At 43.4% G+C, this 24,271-nt stretch overlaps 2 protein-coding genes across 5 annotated transcripts in view; both read left to right on the forward strand.

Annotated features, from left to right (window-relative positions):
- The first annotated feature begins 1,439 nt into the window (after positions 1–1,439).
- The window catches only part of LOC104681863 (protocadherin gamma-C4), a 191,594-nt gene continuing 168,762 nt past the window's right edge, over positions 1,440–24,271 (forward strand). The window contains exon 1 of one of the 4 annotated variants that reach the window (XM_030927791.1): positions 1,440–3,969. In XM_030927791.1, coding sequence (XP_030783651.1) covers positions 1,549–3,969 — 2,421 coding nt within the window. In that variant the 5' untranslated portion in view covers positions 1,440–1,548. Of the gene's footprint in view, positions 3,970–10,014; positions 12,648–15,043; positions 17,673–24,271 lie in introns of those variants that run through there. The other 3 variants (XM_030927789.1, XM_030927786.1, XM_010388241.2) reach the window with 3 other exon arrangements.
- PCDHGB1 (protocadherin gamma subfamily B, 1) lies at positions 20,549–23,095 on the forward strand. Its single transcript, XM_010388239.2, has one exon. It carries the CDS (start codon positions 20,663–20,665, stop codon positions 23,093–23,095), a length of 2,433 nt encoding a protein of 810 aa, XP_010386541.1. The 5' UTR covers positions 20,549–20,662.

A 24,271-nucleotide genomic window follows, 5' to 3' on the forward strand; every position in this document is an offset into this window, starting at 1 on the left:
GCTAGTTCTTATGTATATTTTAATTTGCCTCATTAGCTCACAGTTTCTTTGGGGAAAAGTTTGTGCCTATTAATGTGTATTCTGGAAAGTTACGTTCTCTGTTAAAGAGTTCCTTCCTTGCAGTATCAAAGGTGATTTATTGCATCTTTAAATTTCCATTCTTTGGCTCCATATACTTGTCTTTGAGAAGCTGAGAAACTGTAAATTTAGTTATATAAGAACTCAAATTCTCTTTCCAAAAACTATTCTTGAGACCTTTCATGTTTTCTTTCTTTCCTTATTTTTAACTTTTCTCAGTCATGGTGTCATTGGGTTGGCTCGCTCAATTTGTTCCTGAAAATATCAGACTCTGGAGTGCGGATAGCATGCTTCTCTAACTTTGGGGTAAAGATAAGTAAGTCACTCTAAGCCTGAGACGTTTTAATTAGTAACCCTTTGCTAATACTGCAGTGATTAAAAGAAAGAAGGCCACATCCTCATCTTAACTGGTTAAAAAATACTGTTAGAAGAAAACCAACTTCTCTTGGAGAAAATATTAAGCGCAATTACAGGGGAATACATATTATAAGAGACAATCTAAAAATAAAGATGAGAGCATTTTTCTTTTCAGCTGTGAAGAATAATATCATAGACTTTGTCTCTGAAATTTGAAATCTAAATTATATATTCATGTGACTTTTCAATGAAATTCCAAGAGCTCAGTTTTATTTTTTTTTTCAAAATGTATTACCTTTGGGTGAATCTTAAGAATTTTTTAAAACCTACATAATGCAAAGACATTTCAAAAAAAGAAGAGGAAAAATAAGCATATGGTTAAACCATGCCCTTAAAAATCCCAAGGTTTCTGATAAATATTCAAATTGTAATGGGAAGGAAATGGGATGGTACAATTTTTTAAAGTCTAGCTTATATTCTAAAAGATTATCTTTCCCTCCAAGACTTTTCATCCTCCAGTCAAAGGGGAGCTGCTCTATGTGGCCTGGGAAATTATCAAGTGGTCAAGCTTTACTACAGAAAAAGTGGAGAGATGATTTTGTCCTCATTGTGATTTTAGGTTTTTACTATCATTCCTTGAATAGCAAACAAGGAAAGCAGATAGCATGAGAATACTAGGATTCTCCTGTATATTTCAATTTGGTGACATTTACGCACACTTAAGGAAGTGAACATATAGTTTCTCCTTTTCATACATATGTTGTAGAATGATTTCCTTGACAATAGACTAAAACTTAAGAAAATAAGTTAATAAGAAAGTTTTAAGTATTTTCTAGGAATGCAGTAACTGGTTAGGACTCTGGGTGCCGCTGTTCACTAATCTGGTAGGTACAGGCAGTACACACACTTCAGGAGGGGGGGGGGAAGCTCTTGTGCCTGTTAGAACCTCCATAACCGCCAGATTGAAAACAGACGGTCCAAGACTGCCTAAATCCTGCTTCTGGATGACTCTCCACTCAGAATTCTCCTGAAAATTGGGTTAATTTCAGCTCAGAAAAGCAGAAACGATACCCTTGGTACTGGACTGGAAGAAAACTACGAAGTAAGAGAGCCATGAAGATTCAGAAAAAGCTGACCGGCTGCAGCAGGCTGATGCTTCTGTGTCTTTCTCTGGAGCTGCTGTTGGAAGCTGGGGCTGGGAATATTCACTATTCAGTGCCGGAAGAGACAGACAAAGGTTCCTTGGTGGGCAACATTGCCAAGGACCTAGGGCTACAACCCCAGGAGCTGGCAGATCGCGGAGTCCGCATCGTCTCCAGAGGTAGGATGCCGCTTTTCGCTCTGAATCCTAGAAGTGGCAGCTTGATCACCGCGGGCAGGATAGACCGGGAGGAGCTCTGCGCTCAGAGCGTGCCATGTCTCGTGAGTTTTAATATCCTTGTTGAGGATAAAATGAAGCTTTTCCCTGTTGAAGTAGAAATAATTGATATTAATGACAACACTCCCCAATTCCAGTTAGAGGAACTGGAGTTTAAAATGAATGAAATAACCACTCCAGGTACCAGAATCTCATTGCCATTTGGACAAGACCTTGATGTGGGTGTGAACTCACTCCAGAACTATCAACTCAGTTCTAACCCTCATTTCTCCCTGGATGTGCAACAGGGAGCCGATGGGCCCCAACATCCAGAGATGGTGCTGAGGAGTCCCCTAGACAGAGAAGAAGAAGCTGTCCACCACCTCATCCTCACAGCTTCTGATGGGGGTGATCCAGTCCGTTCAGGGACCCTCAGAATTTACATTCAGGTGGTGGATGCAAATGACAATCCTCCAGCATTTACTCAGGCACAATACCATATGAATGTCCCCGAAAACGTGCCACTGGGCACTCGACTGCTCATGGTAAATGCCACCGACCCTGATGAGGGATCTAATGGGGAAGTAACGTACTCCTTTCACAATGTAGACCACAGAGTGGCCCAAATATTTCATTTAGATTCTTACACAGGAGAAATATCAAACAAAGAACCACTAGATTTCGAAGAATACAAAATTTATTCAATGGAAGTTCAAGCCCAGGATGGTGCGGGGCTCATGACTAGAGCTAAGGTACTGATCAAAGTTTTGGATGTAAATGATAATGCCCCAGAAGTGACCATCACCTCTGTCACCACTGCAGTTCCAGAAAACTTTCCTCCTGGGACCGTAATTGCTCTTATCAGTGTGCATGACCAGGACTCAGGAGATAATGGCTACACCACATGTTTCATTCCTGGAAATTTACCCTTTAAATTGGAAAAGTTAGTTGATAATTATTACCGTTTAGTGACTGAAAGAACACTGGACAGAGAACTTATCTCTGGGTACAACATCACAGTAACAGCAACAGACCAAGGAACTCCAGCTCTATCTACTGAAACTCACATTTCACTGCTAGTGACAGATATCAATGACAACTCCCCAGTCTTCCATCAGGACTCCTACTCTGCCTACATTCCCGAAAACAACCCCAGAGGAGCCTCCATCTTCTCTGTGAGGGCCCATGACTCCGACAGCAATGAGAATGCACAAATCACTTACTCCCTAATAGAGGACACCATCCAGGGGGCACCCCTATCTGCCTACCTCTCCATCAACTCCGACACTGGGGTCCTGTATGCGCTGCGATCCTTCGACTATGAGCAGTTCCGGGACTTGCAACTGAAAGTGATGGCGCAGGACAGTGGGGACCCGCCCCTCAGCAGCAACGTGTCGCTGAACCTGTTCGTGCTGGACCAGAACGACAACGCGCCCGAGATCCTGTACCCCGCCCTCCCCACAGATGGTTCCACAGGAGTAGAGCTAGCGCCGCGCTCCGCAGAGCCCGGCTACCTGGTGACCAAGGTGGTGGCGGTGGACAGAGACTCGGGCCAGAACGCCTGGCTGTCCTACCGCCTGCTCAAGGCCAGCGAGCCAGGACTCTTCGCAGTGGGGCTGCACACCGGCGAGGTGCGCACGGCGCGAGCCCTGCTGGACAGAGACGCGCTCAAGCAGAGCCTCGTGGTGGCCGTCCAGGACCACGGCCAGCCCCCTCTCTCCGCCACTGTCACGCTCACCGTGGCCGTGGCAGACAGAATCCCCGACATCCTGGCCGATTTGGGCAGCCTCGAGCCCTCCGCCAAACCCAGCGATTCGGAACTCACTCTGTACCTGGTGGTGGCGGTGGCCGCGGTCTCCTGCGTCTTCCTGGCCTTCGTCATCGTGCTGCTGGCGCACAGGCTTCGGCGCTGGCACAAGTCACGTCTGCTACAGGCCTCGGGAGGCGGCTTAGCGAGCATGCCCGGCTCGCACTTTGTGGGCGTGGACGGGGTTCGGGCTTTCCTGCAGACCTATTCCCACGAGGTCTCCCTCACTGCGGACTCGCGGCAGAGCCACCTGATTTTCCCCCAGCCCAACTATGCGGACACGCTCATCAGCCAGGAGAGCTGTGAGAAAAAGGATTTTCTATCAGCACCCCAGTCTTTACTTGAAGACAAAAAGGAACCACTTTCTCAGGTAAAATTTGTGATGAATGTATAAGCTATTTAGAGAAAAATAATTCTTGATTTAACTTACTTGCGTTCACTCTTTACTACAGATAGTTCTTCTAACTCATGTATCTTTGTGGCTTTTTATTACAAGTCCTGGAAAATCACGATTAAGTGAGTCTACACGTTCATATGCAGGTATATTTATAATTGTTCTTGCATTGAAAAGGAGACTGTGATCATAATGTAGGTGGTTGGGTTGAAGGTATGTGTGAGATGCCATCTCTGTCTGGAAGGAGCACTGCATTAGAAACAGGGTGATTTAGCTTCTAACATTTTCTTACTTGCCTTTGTGTTAAAGGGTTTGATTAGAAAAGGCTCACCAATATTTAAATGACTAATACTATTTTCAAATTTTCTTGTTATAAATACCTGCTAATTTACCCCTGAATTTAATAAAGACATCATCTGTCAGGACACTGTGATATTTTATTTGGGGACATTTGAAGAGGTGAAGATTGTCTAAAGTAGTATTTTTAGTTGTGTTCATATAAGATTATAGGGATCTACATAAACTCCAATTTTAAATTATTGTTGAATATTTTAGCCCTTTATTCTATCTTTATTATCAGATTTTTTTTTAGTTTTGAGACAGGGTCTTGCTGGAGTGCAGTGGCGTGATCATGGCTCACTGCAGCCACTACCTCCTGGGCTTAAGCGATGCTCCCACCTCAGCCTCCCAAAGTGCTGATATTACAAGTGTGAGCCGTGGTGCCTGTACTGAAGAATACATCTATTTAAGTAATTTATGAAGTAACAAAGTGAACAACAGAAAATTTATCATGCAACTTGAGAAATAGATTTGAAACCTCCTGACTTATACATTATACCTGTAATGAAATCAACTAACAAAAATCAAGTATATATCCTACTTTAGTGTGTGTTAACTTTTCAGAAGAAAAAAAAAGCACGGTCGGGGAGTAAGTCCACGCTTTCTTATATTTACTCTGCTCCAATAAAATACAGAGATACACAAACTATAGGAGGAAAGCAAAAGCAAAGTGGTTAGCTGGTCTAAAGCCATGTGAGTTGTAGTCTTGAACTTAAAAGAAGAAATTGAACGTTAGGAAACTGCCTCCAGCAATGTAGTAGGGACAGAAGTGCTTCAGACTAGATAAATGACCTGGACCAGGCTTACTACCTGAATCCAAAACAAGCAATGAGGCCCTTCAGCTGGTTAAAAAGGAAGAGAAAGATGCATGAACACGCTGTCTAGCTGGGCGCAGTGGCTCACGTCTGTATTTGCAACAATTTGAGAGGCTGAAGCGGAAAGATCCCTGGAGCCCTGGAATTCAAGACCAGCCGGACACGGTGGCCTGCAACTGTAGTCCCAGCTACGCGGGGCGGGGCAGGGCGGGGCGGGGCGGACCGGGGCAGGTGCTGACGTGGCGGGATCGCTTGAGCCCAGGAAGTCAAGGTTTCAGCGAACCGCGATGGCGCCACTGCACTCCAGCCTGGGCAACAGAGCCACACCATGTTAAATAAATAAATAAATAAATAAATAAATAAATAAATAAATAAATAAAATAGAAGCTGCCTCCCAATTCCTGTGGTTATAGCTTTCTTGGTAAGCTGTGTAGACCAAGAGAGAGAGACAGACACGATGCTGGATAGAGACAGCAAACACCAAGTATCTCTCATGTGAGCTGTGGTATCCAGAATATCACTGCTGGGCATCATTAAAGCGTCATTAAGAGACCCAGTTATGGCCTGGGACCTGAGGTCAGATAGAAATTATTTATTTCAAAACCATTATAAATGAGCACTGAACCCAGGAGGGAAGGAGACAGGGACACAGTGTAGAAGAGAAAAACAAACTAAAACTGAAAATTAACAGAGCTCTTCCACTAAAAATAAATATACAAACCAAAATTTAAAAACACACATGTCTCGTAGAATTTATTGTTGCTAGTGAGAAACTTTCTGTCAACAAACTGTTATCTGTTAAGGTAATCTCTGTTTTCTCTCTGATAACTATTGAAGACTTTCTCTCATTCTTGCTGTGTGTCTGTTGCATTTTTATTTTTATTTTTTGCTTGGTTCCAAGAGTATACTCTCAACTGATAACTGAGTTATCTCAGTTCTGGACTTTCTCAGCTCTTATAATCATAACTTTTTTCTGTGTATATACAAGTGAGCTACATTTACCTATTAAAGGACAAATATTACAAAATTAGTTGATTTTTAAAATCCATATTCTAATAATACACATGCTTAAAATAAAAATACACTGAAACAGTAAAACTAAATATATATGTACACACACAAAAAAAGAAAGCAGTCATGTTAATATTAATATAACAACAAAGTTGTATTTAAGGTAACAAACACAAATTGTGATTTTAAAAAAATGAACTGATTATAGTTGTAAAAAGAACAGATGATCAAAAGAATATAAAAATATGAGCTTCTATTACCAAAAAATGTAACTTAGAAAATACCAGAATATTTTAACATAATTCCATAAGAAATAATAGACCCTACAGGGAGAAAGATCGTTAATATAAAGAAGATTTAAACAACATAATTTATAAGCTTGATCTATTAGGATTCTAATAGATCTCTTCTACACACAAATATGGAATAGTCATCCTTGAACAGATAGACAATCTACAAGTTTATTATCTAGTCATTACAAAAAAGGGTTCAGCGAATTCGAAAGTACCAATAATATACTTGCCTCACAACACATACTTAAATCACAAAGCAAACATTTAAAAATAGAAAAGGGGAAAAAAGTTTGGATATTTACATCCACACCCTTAAATAACTCTTGGATTTCAAAAATCACAATGACAATGACAACTACTCAGAAGAGAAGGATTTAAATATTATTTATTAAAAATTGTGAGATGCAGCTAAAACTAATTAGGAGTAAGTTTATAGACAAATGCAATAACTTTTTTTAAAAAAACAAACAAAATTCTTTAAAATACATGAATTTAGCTTGCCATTCAAGAAGATAAAAAACTCATAATGAGTATATACTAAAATAAAATGATGCAAAAAATAACAAGGAGATACATTTTTGAAATGCAACCATGGAAGAATTCTGAGGATGAAGTAACAAAAGCAGACAAAAAATGTTATAATAAAACCAGTGGGGAGAAAATGAAAATTCTGTCAAGTCTAACGTTAGGACTCATGTAAGAGAGCCAGGCACAATGGCATATCTATAATCCCAGCTATTGAGTAGGCTGAAGCAGTAGGATTGCTTAAGCCCAGGAGTTTGAATCCAGCCTGGGCAGTATAACAAGACCCAATCTCTATAAAACAAAACAAACACAAACACAAAAATAAAAATAAAAAACCAAAGCAAGATATACCATAGTAACTACACAAGAAAACATGGTGAGTTGGTATCAATTATTTCCAATACATTTTTCTTCAGTCTTCTAAGAGGAATGGATGAAAGTAAAAATGAGAAAATTTCAACAAGGAAGGAGTCAAAAGGCAAACAGACTAAAGGGTCACCAGAAATAGGCAATTCCACTTATACCACTTACAAAAATTAATTCAAAATGGTTCAAAGAAGCAATATTCGGAAGCAATAAAACCCTTTTAGCTGTTACGTTTAAGAACTAAAACTAGCCGGGCGCGGTGGCTCAAGCCTGTAATCCCAGCACTTTGGGAGGCCGAGACGGGCGGATCACGAGGTCAGGAGATCGAGACCATCCTGGCTAACACGGTGAAACCCCGTCTCTACTAAAAATACAAAAACTAGCCGGGCGAGGTGGCGGGTGCCTGTAGTCCCAGCTACTCGGGAGGCTGAGGCAGGAGAATGGCGTAAACCCGGGAGGCGGAGCTTGCAGTGAGCTGAGATCTGGCCACTGCACTCCAGTCCGGGCGACAGAGCGAGACTCCGCCTCAAAAAAAAAAAAAAAAAAAAAAAGAACTAAACCTATACAACTCTCAGAAGAAAACAGGAGGAGACCTTCATAACATTGATTTTGGCAATGATTTCTTGGATATGACACCAAAAGCACAAGCAACAAAAGAAAAAAAATGATATATTGGACTTTATCACAATTAAAAACTATGTGCAGCAAAGAACAATATCAATAGAGTGAAAAGACAGCCCACAGAATGAGAGAAAATGTTTCCAAATCATGTGTCTAAGAATGGATATCCAGAATAAAGAACTCCCATAATACAACAACAAAAAAATCCCAAAAAATTGGATGTTAAAATGAGCAAAGGACTGGAATAGACATTTCTCCAAAGATGATATACAAATGGCCAAAACCATATGAAAAGATGTTCAACATCACTAGTCATTAGGGAATGCAAGTCAAAATCGTAATGAGATACTACTTCATATTCGTTAGAATTGCTGTCATAAAAGAAAAGAAAATAAGTGTTAACAAGAATATGGAGAAATTGGAATTCTTGTGCATTGCTGGTGAATATAAAATGATACAACTGCTGTGGAAAATGGTATGGTGATTCCTCAAAAATTTAAACATAGGATTACCATATAATCCAGCAATTCCACTCTGGTTATTACCCAAAAGAAGTGAAAGTAGGGACTTCAACAGATTTTTGTACACCTATGTTTATGGCAGCATTATTCACAATAGTTGAAAAGTGGAAGTAACCCAAGTGTCCATTGACAGATGAATGGGTAAACTAAAAGTGGTTCACACACACAATGGGCTATTATTCAGCCTTTAAAAGGAAGGGAATTCTGTTACATGCTACACTATGGACGAACTTCAAAGACATGTTGTCAAGTGAAATAAACCTGTCATAAAATGACAAATACTGTACAATTCCTCATATATGAAGTTCCTAGATTAGTCAAACTCATAGAGACAAAAGGTAGAATGGTAGTTGCTAGGGACTGGGTGAAAAGCAATGGGGAGTTACTATTTAATAAGTACAGAGTTTCAGTTGGGGAGGTTCTGGAGGTGGATGGTGGTAATGATCACACCAGAATGTAATTTGAATGTACTTAATGTCACAGAATTGTATGCTTGACAATGGTCAAAATGGTAAAGATAAAACAGGAGTAAGAAGACATCCACTGCATTGTATTTTACACCCTTGGAAAATGAATATCAGAAAAAGAACTTGACAACCTCAAACAATTTTGAGTGACTGATTCCTAATGTGGTGAAAAAACCCCTTCCAGCTCCAGCTTTATCAAATAGATCTGCTTTCCATTTCTGTAGTGTTCCATGCTGTCTCTCACCTTCAAGCATTTGTTCTGAGGTTCTAGAACACTTCTTCAGCCTTTTTCTTGATTCAGTCCTACTTTTTAGGATTCAACTTCAATCATGCCCTCAAAAAGACTTTCTGACCCCAAATCTAGACTGGATACCCTTCCTAGGTATTCCTCTATCACCCAGTGTTTCCTACCTCATATCACAGCAGTTACACTCTCTTTACTTTATTCTATTACACTCTCTTTACTCTATTACACTCTCTTTACTTTCTTATGTCCTCCTCCAAACTTCATGCTTGAGACCAGGGCCTGTGTTTATCATGTTCACCATTTCTGTCTCCAGCCCCAGTCATGCAAAGTGGGAGGCACATGTACCCAACTAAGTGTCTGATGATTCAATAATTTAAAGGCAGATTTTGAAGGTAAATGCTAAGCCATCAACCACAAAAGTTCAAAATATATAACATTAGAAGAAAATGTAGCTAACGTTTCTTAATTGATCTTACTGCTTCTGATTATATAATAAGAGATGGAAGATGTTTGTAGCAAGAGCAGTGGTGGCATTGGTTAATGCCTTGGGCAGTCAATAATACTTTCCTAGCAACTATTATCAAGGTCATGTTCATTTATACCATTCGTCTTAATTCTGATAAAAAAGATTCCTGTTTTGAAAGATCTTATTCTAGAGTATCTTAGAGCTGTAAGATTCTTTAAAGCACCTTGAAAGTCAGCAAAGGCAAACAAACAACAAGTAACTTAGATTTTCCTGAGCAGGTGCAGAAATTATTTAGGCCTCTGAGCGTCGCTGTTGACCACCTAAGGAGTAAAAAGCAGCAAGCCATCCAATCCAGCAACACGCTTCCCACAGCACAAGAGGCTGGAGGTTTGGCCCTAAAGCTTCAGGGCACCAAAGAAATTCAGTCGAACAGCCCACCATTTGTCTCCATAGGGACCTGGGTCCTGTGAATGCTGGTCATCTCACAGCTGAGGAATAAAGTTTGGAATCCGCACTGGATGCTGGAAGTTGACTCGGAGAAAACTGCGACAGGAAGGAAATGGCGGCTCTGCAAAAGTTGCCACACTGCAGAAAGCTGGTCCTGCTGTGCTTCCTTTTGGCGACCCTGTGGGAGGCCAGGGCTGGGCAGATTCGCTATTCTGTGCCGGAAGAGATCGACAGAGGCTCCTTCGTAGGCAACATCGCCAAGGACTTGGGTTTGGAGCCCCTGGCACTGGCAGAGCGGGGAGTCCGCATCGTCTCCAGAGGTAGGACCCAGCTCTTTGCTCTGAACCCGCGAAGCGGCAGCTTGGTCACTGCGAGCAGGATAGACCGGGAGGAGCTCTGCGCCCAGAGCGCACCGTGTCTGTTGAATTTTAACATCCTGCTGGAGGACAAATTGACTATTTATTCAGTAGAGGTGGAAATAACAGATGTTAACGATAATGCCCCTCGCTTTGGAGTAGAGGAACTGGAGCTAAAAATCAGTGAAACCACTACGCCAGGATTCCGGATTCCTCTTAAGAATGCGCATGATGCGGACGTAGGTGAGAACGCCCTTCAGAAGTACACCCTCAATCTAAATGATCACTTCTCCCTGGACGTGCGAAGCGGAGTTGATGGGAACAAGTACCCAGAACTGGTGCTGGAGCGCGCCCTGGACCGCGAGGAAGAGGCTGTTCACCACCTCGTTCTCGTGGCTTCTGATGGGGGTGACCCAGTGCTGTCTGGCACCTCCCGCATCTGCGTGAAGGTCCTGGATGTGAACGACAACGCCCCTGTTTTTACACAGCCCGAGTACCGCATAAGCGTTCCGGAGAATACGCCCGTGGACACCCGGATACTCACGGTGACCGCCACTGACGCAGATGAGGGCTACAACGCTCAAGTGGCATATTTTCTAGAGAAAAGCCCTGGAGAAACCTCAGAGGTATTTGAGCTTAAGTCAACATCTGGAGATCTGACAATCATAAAAGATCTAGATTATGAGGATGCTACATTCCATGAAATTGATATTGAAGCTCAGGATGGTCCGGGCCTTCTAACCAGAACGAAGGTTGTCATCACGGTTCTGGACGTGAACGACAATGCCCCAGAATTTTACATGACATCTGCTACTAGCTCAGTTTCTGAAGACTCTCCTCCAGGAACCATAATTGGGCTTTTTAATGTACATGATAGAGACTCTGGGCAGAATGCATTCATCACCTGTTCACTCCCCGAGAATCTTCCCTTTAAGTTAGAAAAGTCAGTGGACAATTACTACCGACTGGTTACAACCAGAGCCCTTGACAGGGAACAGTTTTCCTTTTACAACATCACTCTAACCGCTAAAGATGGAGGGAACCCCTCCCTGTCCACAGATGCTCACGTTTTGCTCCAGGTGGCAGACATCAACGACAACGCGCCCGCCTTCTCCCGCACATCCTACTCCGCCTACATTCCCGAAAACAACCCCAGAGGAGCCTCTGTGTTCTCAGTGACGGCCCATGACCCCGACAGCAACGACAATGCTCATGTAACTTACTCTTTCGCGGAGGACACTGTTCAGGGGGCACCCTTATCCTCTTACATCTCTATCAACTCCGACACTGGAGTCCTCTATGCACTGCGCTCCTTTGATTACGAGCAGTTCCGAGACTTGCAACTGTGGGTGATGGCGCGGGACAGCGGGAACCCTCCACTCAGTAGCAATGTATCATTAAGCCTGTTCGTGTTGGACCAGAACGACAACGCGCCCGAGATCCTCTACCCCGCCCTCCCCACAGATGGTTCCACCGGCGTGGAGCTGGCGCCCCGCTCCGCAGAGCCGGGCTACCTGGTGACCAAGGTGGTGGCGGTGGACAGAGACTCGGGCCAGAACGCCTGGCTGTCTTACCACCTGCTCAAGGCCAGTGAGCCAGGACTCTTCGCAGTGGGGCTGCACACTGGCGAGGTGCGCACGGCGCGAGCCCTGCTGGACAGAGACGCGCTCAAGCAGAGCCTCGTGGTGGCCGTCCAGGACCACGGCCAGCCCCCTCTCTCCACCACTGTTACGCTCACCGTGGCCGTGGCAGACAGGATCCCCGACATCCTGGCCGATTTGGGCAGCCTCGAGCCCTCCGCCAAACCCAACGATTCGGACCTCACTCTGTACCTGGTGGTGGCGGTGGCCGCGGTCTCCTGCATCTTCCTGGCCTTTGCCATCGTGCTGCTGGCGCTCAGGCTTCGGCGCTGGCACAAGTCACGCCTGCTGCAGGCTTCAGGAGGCAGCTTGACAGGCATGCCCAGCTCGCACTTTATGGGTGTGAATGGGGTGCGGGCTTTCCTGCAGACCTATTCCCACGAGGTCTCACTCACTGCGGACTCGCGAAAGAGTCACTTGATCTTCCCCCAGCCCAACTACGCTGACACGCTCATCAGCCAGGAGAGCTGTGAGAAAAAGGATTTTCTATCAGCACCTCAATCTCTACTCGAAGATGAAAGAGAAGAAACGTCTTCTCAGGTAATTATCTTTTCACAACATCCGTACAAGCTAGTTTGCTGAAGTAATTCACTTACTTGTTTACTATATCTATTTTGTTCCCCCGTATTTCCTTGAGGGCAGAGTCAAGTTTTAGGAAATGAGTCTTGGTGAATTATTTCTTGGTAGGTCTTAGTGTTCACAGGCTGTAAGAGGAAGAAGAGACACGAGAATCATTGTGCAATGAATGTAAACCAGGAGTTAATAGATGACTGCCCAAAGAGCACTGCATTGAGTAACTAGGGTATCTGGTGTCTCACACTTTCTTCTTCACCCCTGGGCAAATCATCTCATCCACCCAGATCAACAATTTCTTCTTTGTTAAAAATATAAAGATTGGAGTTTATGTTTACTCAAGTCCTTTCTTCTTTAAAAATATGACTTTTACTTTATATTTGAATCTGTGTATGAACAGTGAAACATCTTAGTTGGCTAATTCTCTCTCATTCTTTCTCTCAGTTTGGCAGCAAAATTGTTTTCCTTAACTTGCATGCCCTTCCCTGTTAAACATATGGAAACTTAGAACTATACATTCCTTACAGTGTTTCAAGAAGTTATGCAATATTATTTTGGCTTAGTTTTAAAAATCACATTAGTCTCGAAGCTATATGCTTCTTGAAGAAGTGACTGACTTATCATCTGCTCTATAATAAAGTTGTAGAGTAGTAATAAACAGGTTTCTCCTTTTTTTATCTTTCTCATATATGGGAACCATATTGCCTTTTAATCTTTAAAATAATATATATCCTCAATACAGTTTTGCTTAAAGAAAAGATACAAAAGATTCATATCATACAATTGTCCAGAACCATCTTTTGTATACATCTCTCTTCTCAAGGTTTCTACTCACAATAGCTGCTAGAAATGTTCCCAGTCCCTCACCCAATCCCAGTGCCCCTCTGAACAATTTTCTTTTCCCATTCCTCTTCCTATGTTGGCTTTTAGTATGTTGGTTATGTATTTAATAACAGAGAACAATAAACACACTAGTGTTCTATGTAAATGGCATCATTTTTAATTTTTATTTGGAAATTATCATGTACCAATTGAGCCTTTTATTGAATGACACCATATCTCTCAAAGTGCCGTGATTCTTCATGTTGCATCTTTTCTGAGACAAAGTGTTGTTTTGGTTACTATTACATAATTCTCTATGAGTAAAATTGGAACTCACTGTGGCATAATATGTCACAATATCTTTACTTGTAAGTGAATAATAAAGTATAAACACGATCATTAAAGCAGTTATTTTTAGTGTGTGTAGCAACTCCACAAGAATAAATGCCTTATGCATAGATATGTCATGCATCATGATTGAAATGACAAATATACGTATTTATATTTCAGTGCTTGGAAACTTATGGAGAAAGAGATTCTAGAACATAAAAGCTTATTTCTACTAGCTTCAGTTGTGGGTTTTGAAAAAACATCCTTACAGTCTAGATTTAAACAAAGCGAACTTCTTTCAGTACCCTGAAGGGCTGTGGTTTCTTTCTCACATCTAGGCATTGTCATGCTGTTCTCTCCCACATCCAGGCCTTTTCACTGATCCACTCCTCTCATGTTTCCTGGGAAAGCCTTTGCTAATCTTAAAGGCCCAATTGAAGGCCCCCCTAACCCCCTTGGCTTTTCCCACTATGGTAATTATCTCAGTATGCTGCAATTCCGTTTGCTTTTATATCCTTATAATCTCTGTGAAGGAAGTGACTGTGTCTATATTGCTCACCTTAAATCCCCAAACATATTGTCTGACACCTAATTATGTGTTTGTTTAATGAATATTAAATAACAACAAATATTGAAACTAAGTTATCAGGTCACCAAGAACAAACTTAAAGAAATATAATGTATAAACATGGCTGATATTTCTGTGTGCCTCTTTTCTTCTTTTTCTTCTCTCAGCTCTTAGAGAGTTAAAAGTATAGAGAGGGAAAAGTGAAAGATATCAAATAACCCTGATAAATGTAGTAAGTATAACAATAAACACATTATCAAGGTTCAGTGGTTGAAGAACAAGTGGTGGTCATGTCTTTTAATAGTTGTGTTGGTCCTTAGGGCCAGTTCTTTGTTACTGTGTGTTTCTTAAACTGAACAGTTCAAAACAGTTAACTCCACTATGTCTGAAGCAATATTGGTGGCATTAAGGCTAGTGCATGGATTCCCAAGAAAGATAACTTGAGGCCACACTGTTTAACATATATCAATTCAATTATGTTCAATCAACACTAGTCCCCTTATCTCTGACAAGAAGGATTTCAGGTCTTGGATAATTCAAAAATAATCATCTGTGTTTGTCTGAGAGGATGCAGTAAACGGTTAGGCCTCTTAGTGTCGCTGTTGACCACTCAAGAAGGAGAACGCAGCCGGAGAACTAGTCCACCATTTCCTTGCTCCTGCAATGCAAAGAACCAGCAAATTAGACTCAGAAAATCCGAGGCGGCTGCCAACCTCACCTCTTAGTCAACCAGCTGTTTGACCTGTGAATTAGGCCCGTAAAATACTTCGTTTCTTGAGAAAATAAGATTGGAGTCCTTCGTGGGAAACTGGAACCGAATTCAGAGAAAGCTATTCCCCGAAAAGGAAATGACCAAATGCCTGAGTTTCCGATATGGCAGAGGACTGGCCCTGCTGTGCGTGCTTCTGGGGACGCTGTGTGAAACAGGATCCGGTCAGATCCGCTACTCGGTGTCTGAGGAGCAAGATAAAGGTTCCTTCGTGGGCAACATCGCTAAAGACCTGGGGTTAGAGTCCCGGGAGCTGGCTGAGCGCGGAGTCCGCATCGTCTCCAGAGGTAGGACGCAGCTTTTCTCTCTGAATCCGCGAAGCGGCAGCTTGGTCACTGCGGAGAGGATAGACCGGGAGGAGCTCTGCGCTCAGATCCCGCTGTGTCTGGTAAAATTTAACATCCTGGTTGAGGATAAATTGAAAATTTTTGAAGTAGAAATAGAAATTAAAGATATTAATGATAATGCTCCTAATTTCCCAACAGAGGAATTGGAAATAAAAATTGGTGAACTAACGGTTCCTGGAACCCGATTTCCACTTAAAACTGCTTTTGACCCAGATGTAGGCATGAACTCCCTGCAGAACTACAAGCTTAGCCCTAATGACTACTTCTCCCTGGCTGTGAATAGCGTCTCTGAGGGGGCCAAGTATCCAGAGCTGGTGCTGGAGCAGGCCCTGGACCGTGAGAAAAAAGAAATTCACCAGCTTGTCCTGGTTGCCTCTGATGGTGGCGACCCTGTCCACTCTGGCAACTTGCACATCCAAGTGATAGTCCTGGATGCAAATGACAATCCACCAATGTTTACTCAGTCTGAGTACCGTATAAGTGTTTGGGAGAATGTGCCTGTGGGTACCCGGCTGCTCACGGTGAATGCTACTGACCCTGATGAGGGATTCAACGCTCAAGTGTCTTATATTCTAGATAAAATGCCTGGGAAAATCGCTGAGATTTTCCATCTCAACTCAGTGAGTGGAGAAGTATCAATATTAAAAAATCTAGATTATGAGGATGCCATGTTCTATGAAATTAAAATTGAAGCACAGGATGGACCAGGTCTTCTTTCAAGAGCCAAGATTCTACTCACGGTTCTGGATGTGAATGACAATGCTCCAGAAATTACAATCACGTCTCTCACAGGCTCAGTCCCAGAAGAAGGCACCGTCGGAAGAGAAATTGCTCTTATCGATGTGCATGACCGAGATTCTGGGCAGAATGGGCAGGTTGCAGTTTTTGTCCTGGGAAATCTGCCATTTAAGTTGGAAAAATCAATAGACCAATATTACCGCTTAGTGACGGCCACATCCCTAGACCGCGAACAAATATCAGAATATAACATCAGTCTGAGAGCCTCAGATGGGGGAAGCCCTCCACTGTCCACAGAAACTCACATCATCCTGCATGTGATTGACATCAATGACAACCCACCCACCTTCCCTCACTTATCCTACTCCGCCTACATTCCAGAAAACAACCCCAGAGGAGCCTCCATCTTCTCAGTGACGGCCCAGGACCCAGATAGCAACAACAACGCGCGCATCACTTATGCATTGACCGAGGACACCCTCCAGGGGGCGCCCCTGTCCTCCTACGTCTCCATCAACTCCAACACTGGCGTCCTATACGCGCTGCGATCCTTCGACTACGAGCAATTTAGAGACTTGAAACTACTGGTGACAGCCAGCGACAGCGGGAACCCTCCACTCAGCAGCAACGTGTCGCTGAACCTGTTTGTGCTGGACCAGAACGACAACGCGCCCGAGATTCTGTACCCCGCCCTCCCCACAGATGGTTCCACCGGCGTGGAGCTGGCGCCCCGCTCCGCAGAGCCGGGCTACCTGGTGACCAAGGTGGTGGCGGTGGACAGAGACTCGGGCCAGAACGCCTGGCTGTCCTACCGCCTGCTCAAGGCCAGCGAGCCAGGACTCTTCGCGGTGGGGCTGCACACTGGCGAGGTGCGCACGGCGCGAGCCCTGCTGGATAGAGACGCGCTCAAGCAGAGCCTCGTGGTGGCCGTCCAGGACCACGGCCAGCCCCCTCTCTCCGCCACTGTCACGCTTACCGTGGCCGTGGCAGACAGGATCCCCGACATCCTGGCCGATTTGGGCAGCCTCGAGCCCTCCGCCAAACCCAACGATTCGGACCTCACTCTGTACCTGGTGGTGGCGGTGGCCGCGGTCTCCTGCGTCTTCCTGGCCTTTGTCATCGTGCTGCTGGCGCTCAGGCTTCGGCGTTGGCACAAGTCACGTCTGCTGCAGGCTTCGGGAGGCGGCTTAGCGAGCATGCCCGGCTCGCACTTTGTGGGCGTGGACGGGGTTCGGGCTTTCCTGCAGACCTATTCCCACGAGGTCTCCCTCACTGCGGACTCGAGGAAGAGCCACCTGATTTTCCCCCAGCCCAACTATGCGGACACGCTCATCAGCCAGGAGAGCTGTGAGAAAAGCGAGCCTCTTCTGGTAACTCAGGATTTACTTGAAACGAAAGGAGATTCCAACCTACTTCAGGTGAGTTTATTTATTTCTTTGAATATTATGAAGAACAATTATGAGAATGTGGTTATTATAAAGCTTTAACACATATGTATTTGAGAAATAAAGCCATGAGGTTGTCATTAGTCCTTTGGCTAAATATTTGTCCCCCTTTCTTTCTGGGCCTATAGTAGGACTGCACTCCCTGGTCTGGTTATGGTTGAGTGGGCTTAGGGAAAAAATAATACATTGTGAGTGGAGGTAAAGTATGTCACTTCCTAGAGGAATCTGCAATTGTGAGAATTTTCTATCTCTAAGTTACTATTTGAAATTGTGACTGCTCCTTTTACCTGGGTCCTTGAGTAACTATGATGAGAGAACCACAACACTGGTCTGTATAGCTGTGATAAATAGGCGTTTTTCATTTTAAATTCCTGTGCTTTGGAGTTTGTCATTTCAGCCTATATAGCCTATCCTGATACATACAAGTAAAAATACATATGAATAAAATATATTTTATATGCCCATGAAATTAAATTATGTTTGACTCCTTCCAAGACAGATGAAAAAGTAGAGGCTGATCAAATGGTTTTACCTATAATGCCTGTTATGTATGCCTGAAGTATATGCTTATGTGTGTATTCATATTTCAACATTTTACCTGAGGGTGGAAAGTTCACCTACCTAAACTATTATGAGCCTTGGAGTGGTATTTCTTGCCCTTGACAAGGATATTAAAAATAGGTAAGGGAATATGGCTCAGCCTCTGTGGGAGATTTCCAGACCATCTCTTCCAACAATGGAATAGAAGTCCCTTCTTTTGTCATGTTCTACAACTTTCTTGATCCAGAAATTGTTGGCTTATTCTGCAATTTATGAAATTATTTTCACTCATGAAACCATATAAGAGAGTCATCCAAAATTAGACCAAAATATATTTTACTAGAACCCAAACAAAAGAATAGATTTCTCCCTTAATATATTAGGAAAAGGCACATTTAAATGTATGAGACAACAGGGCCAGAACATGAAAGCTGTAAGCAGAGTAAGGTGTATTCTCACTCAAACATGCAAATACATCACAGAATTTAAAAGGCCCATAGCCAGGGGAGGACTTCTGAGCCTAGGACTTCGTTGGGCAACATAGTATGATCCTGTCTCAAAAGAAAAAGGCATGTAACTTTTAACGTATCATTTTTAGAAAAAAAAAATGTTTATAGTATCGGTATCACTTTGCCTGTAAGGAGAAAAAAAAAGTTAATTAGCTAGTGTCAGGGGGGATTTGTATGCTCAAAGAGAATTTCTAAGAATTCTATATGAAATATAGCCTACATATGTGTCATGAAAATACACTGAAAATATGGAACCCACACAATTCCACCTGCTTGTACAGGTAATGGAAGATCTCGGACATCCCATTTTCACTAAAAAGGGTTTATTTTTATTTTTTTGAAGAATGGGCAAGAATCCATTGCAACAGAAAGTGAGGAGAAGTTCACAATAAAAGGAACAGAAAGTGTAAAGATATGATGCAAGGAAACAAGTGAAAAGGTATCTTAAGAAAACAGATAATAGGCTGTTTCAACTGGAGTATGAGTATGGGTGAGCACTGCAAAATAGTAGAATAAATTGTTGAGTTGGATCTCATTTGGTAATGGATTTGAAATAAAGGGATTTGCTTTGAACCAAGACGAGTTCTAAGCCTGGAACTACAGAATAAGTTGCAGAATTGGGTGTCTAAGAACTCTGAATACATCTCCAATATTTACCAGTGGTCAAGTCAAACTTGTTTTGCTCATTGATGGTTTAAGTTGGCTGGAGCTGAGAATTGGCATTATAGAGAATGTTTTTGAGGCAGAGTCTTGCTCTGTCACCCAGGATGGACTGCAGTGGCATGATCTCAGCTCACTGCAAACTGTACCTCCTGGATTAAGCAATTCTCCTGCCTCAACCTCCCAAGTAGCTGGGGTTACAGGCACCTGCCACCATGCCCAGCTAATTTTTATTTTTTTTAGTAGAAACGGCTTGCACCATGTTGGCCAGGCTGGTCTCAAACTCCTGACCTCATGTGTTCTTCCCACGTTGGCCTCCCAAAGTGCTGGGATCACAGGTCGCTGCACACAGCCTAGAGTATTTCATATACATTCATATAAAAAAGAAACACTGGTTTCATAAAACAAATATACATTATATGAAATTCCACTTCATAAAAGCATGTATGTGTACCCCATACTAAATTGGCCCTTTTAACAAAATGTCAGAGTTTGCCTTACTTAACTGGAAAGATTATCTATATTTTATAAAGAAGAGAAAGATATTAACATAATCGTAAGGCTGTGATTTCCTCTTTTTTGCAAAAAATATCTTTGAAAAGTAGTACTGACTTGATAACATATATATGGAGAGATTTAAAATACTAGATAAGGGAACTTATTCCAATGAATTTACAGAAAGGTAAGTATTTTAGTCCACTAAAAGTATAAATAAAAATTATCAATTCACTTATATGGATACAGCAGTCATGCCAGAGTTTATAAATACAGTGAAATCACTGAAGATTTTTTTTGCCCCCAAAACTGAAAAAAATGACTGTGTGACTTGTGAATTTTTTAAATGAAAAAAGAATACAAAATGATGAAGACCCTTATGTGATGATGACAAACTAGAAAATTGAAATGTAAAGGGGAAAATGTGAGTATTTGGTTCCTTCCAGCAAATTAAAGACAGGGTACATAGATTCAAGAGGTTGCGCTTTGAGGATAAATAGCTGGGCACTGTGCAGTTTTCCAAGACAACCTCTGGGCGCCGCTGTCGACCAAAAGGAAGTGAAGGCCTCTCGATTCTGCAAGAGCGTCAGGCAGGGTGCCTTCCTGCTTTGTCCGGTGCACTGAGCACAGACGCTGCCCCTGTTCACCCTCGAGCGCCTAACTGATAAGTCTTACGCTCAAATTACAGAAGTGCAGGGTGCTGTCATTGCTTTTTAAAAAACATCCCAGAGAAAAGAAGCTCCGCGGAGAGTTCCTGAAATGCAGAAAGTCAGAGAAGCCGAAACGATGAAAAGTCAGGTACTGTTTCTCTTTCTGCTGTCTTTGTTCTGCGGGGCCATCTCCCAGCAGATCCGATACACGATTCCAGAGGAGCTAGCCAACGGCTCACGGGTGGGGAACCTTGCTAAGGATCTGGGCCTCAGTGTCCAGGAGTTGCCAACTCGAAAACTGCGGGTTAGTGCAGAGGATTATTTCAACGTTAATTTGGAGAGCGGGGATTTGTTAGTGAACGGTAGGATAGATCGAGAGAAGATTTGCGGAAGGAAACTTGAGTGTGCACTAGAATTCGAAACGGTCGCTGAAAACCCAATGAATGTTTTCCACGTGGTTGTTGTAATCCAAGATATTAATGACAATGCACCACATTTCCTTGCAAAAGGTATTAACTTAGAAATTTGTGAGTCAGCCTTACCCGGGGTAAAATTCTCTCTGGATTCTGCGCAAGATGCAGATGTGGAAGGCAATTCACTGAAGATATACACCATCAACCCCAATCAATACTTCTCTCTGTCAACGAAGGAAAGTCCTGATGGAAGTAAATATCCGGAATTACTGCTGGAAAAACCTCTAGACAGGGAACATCAGAGCTCTCATCGCTTAATCCTGACTGCCGTGGATGGCGGGGACCCGCCTCTAAGCGGCACCACCCACATCTGGATCCGAGTCACCGATGCCAATGATAATGCTCCCATGTTTAGCCAGGATGTATACAGGGTTAGCCTCCAAGAAAACGTGCCGTGGGGAACCTCCGTGCTGCGGGTGATGGCCACAGACCAGGATGAGGGCATTAATGCAGAGATCACCTATGCCTTCCTCAATTCCCCAATAAGTACCAGCCTCTTCAATCTCAATCCAAATACCGGCGACATCACAACCAGTGGCACATTGGATTTTGAAGAAACAAGTAGATATGTGTTGGGTGTAGAAGCCAAGGATGGAGGAGTACACACAGCTCACTGTAATGTTCAAATAGAAATCGTTGATGAGAATGACAATGCCCCTGAGGTGACATTCATGTCCTTCTCTAACCAGATTCCAGAGGATTCAGACCTTGGAACTGTAATAGCCCTCATAAAAGTGCGAGACAAGGATTCTGGGCAAAATGGCATGGTGACATGCTATATTCAGGAAGAAGTTCCTTTCAAATTAGAATCCACCTCGAAGAATTTTTACAAGATGGTGATTGGTGGAGCCCTAAACCGGGAGCAGACAGCAGACTACAACGTCACAATCATAGCCACCGACAAGGGCAAACCATCCCTTTCCTCCAGGACAAGCATCACCCTGCACATCTCCGACATCAACGACAATGCACCTGTTTTCCATCAGGCCTCCTACGTGGTCCATGTGGCTGAGAACAACCCACCTGGCGCCTCTATTGCACAAGTGAGCGCCTCCGACCCGGATTTGGGACCCAACGGCAGCGTCTCCTACACTATTCTGGCCAGTGACCTGGAGCCGCAGGAGCTGTTGTCCTACGTGTCCGTGAGCGCGCAGAGCGGGGTGGTGTTCGCGCAGCGCGCCTTCGACCACGAGCAGTTGCGCGCCTTCGAACTCACACTGCAGGCCTGCGACCAGGGCTCCCCGACGCTCAGCGCCAACGTGAGCCTGCGAGTGTTGGTGGGCGACCTCAATGACAATGCGCCACGGGTGCTGTACCCCGCGCTGGGGTCTGATGGCTCTGCACTTTTCGATATGGTGCCACGCGCCGCAGAGCCCGGCTACCTAGTGACCAAGGTGGTGGCGGTGGACGCAGACTCGGGACACAACGCTTGGCTGTCCTACCACGTGCTGCAGGCCAGCGAGCCCGGACTCTTCAGCCTGGGGCTGCGCACGGGTGAGGTGCGCACAGCGCGTGCCTTGGGCGACAGGGACGCGGCCCGCCAGCGCCTGCTGGTCGCTGTGCGTGATGGAGGACAGCCACCACTCTCCGCCACCGCCACGCTGCACCTAATCTTCGCGGATAGCCTGCAAGAGGTATTGCCAGACCTTAGCGGCAGCCCTGAGCCCTCTGACCCCCAGACGGAACTGCAGTTTTACCTGGTGGTGGCCTTGGCCTTGATCTCAGTGCTCTTTCTCCTCGCGGTAATTCTGGCGATCGCCCTGCGCCTGCGACATTCCTCCAGCCTCAACACTGAGGGCTGTTTTCAAACGGGTCTCTGCTCCAAGTCTGGGCCCGGGGTTCCTCCCAACCACGGCGAGGGGACTTTGCCCTATTCCTACAATCTATGTGTTGCCTCTCATTCTGCAAAGACAGAATTTAATTTTCTCAGCCTGCCACCTGAAATGGCTCCCCCTCAGGATCTGCTGTGTGATGATCCTTCTATGATTGTTTGTGCCAGTAATGAAGATCACAAACTCGCTTATGACCCTTCTTTGTCTTCGCACGTGAGTTTCTGCAAATCTAGTTAAATTTTATATATTGCGGCCGGGAGCGGTGGCTCAAGCCTGTAATCCCAGCACTTAACCAGGCTGAGGCAGGTGGATCACTTGAAGTCAGGAGTTTGAGACCAGCATAGCCAAGATGGTAAAACCTTGTCTACTAGAAATACAAAAATTATTTGGGTGTGGTAGCACGTGCCTGTAGTCCCAGTTACTCGGGAAGCTGAGACAGGAGGATCGCTTGAACCCGGAAGGTGGAGATTGTAGTGAGCCAAGAGTGTGCCACTGCACTCCAGCCTGGGTGACAGGAGGGAAACCCTGTCTTAAAAAAAAAAAAAATTATATAATTACATTTTCTTCTCATTGGTGCAGAAGTAATTTTGATTTTCTTTCATTGTTCTGGTGATGGTATCTACTGGGGGAGGGGTATTGGATAGATGGAGATTGCTTTCTTGATTGCTCAGTAGTCTTGGCAATTTAATTTTCAATCTTTACTGTTGACATTTCTGTATGGTTGGCAAATCTTGCTAAAGAGACCTGTTTCCTAGATGTTAACACTCTTAGTAATAGCAGTGCCTTTTCTTAGTTGATATGCGATACTTGATATTTTCAAGTCATCTTATTCTTAGCTCTTTATAAATATATTTAGAGTTCTTCTCACCAAAGTTAAAGTTTATGTTCATCTTCATCAATTACATTCTAGTTTGTCTTTTTGCAGCAGCATGTATATGTAACACAGCCTTCCAATTATTAAGACTCTTAACACTTTGTCTCATCACAAGTAGCAAATATTGTCCAATTTTACATTTGCATCACTAACTTTGAGTCAATATTATTCCCACTGTATAATTTCAGTCAATGATATTTCATAATTTTTTAACCATTCCTAAATGATTTATTTTTATGCTCTTTCTATTTTGTCTCTATTTAAACAAGGAATGTAATGAACATTTGGGTTTATAAAGCATTTTCCATACTTCCTGTTTCTTTAGTATAGATTTCTGAGGAATTAGTTAAATCTATAAACATATTGAGTTTTTTTTTAATGCATACTGTCAAATTTATTTCCAAACATCTTATTTCACTTCTCAATCATCCGGAGTTTGTGCAGTCTTTGAGGATTGTGAAAAATACCTTTAATCTACTCTCTCAAAGTCTGAGGTTTTTAAATTCTGTATAGCTAATGCACTTTTGTATGAGTCATTT

Source organism: Rhinopithecus roxellana, chromosome 3 (genome assembly GCF_007565055.1).
Source record: "Rhinopithecus roxellana isolate Shanxi Qingling chromosome 3, ASM756505v1, whole genome shotgun sequence".
Taxonomy (NCBI): domain Eukaryota; kingdom Metazoa; phylum Chordata; class Mammalia; order Primates; family Cercopithecidae; genus Rhinopithecus; species Rhinopithecus roxellana.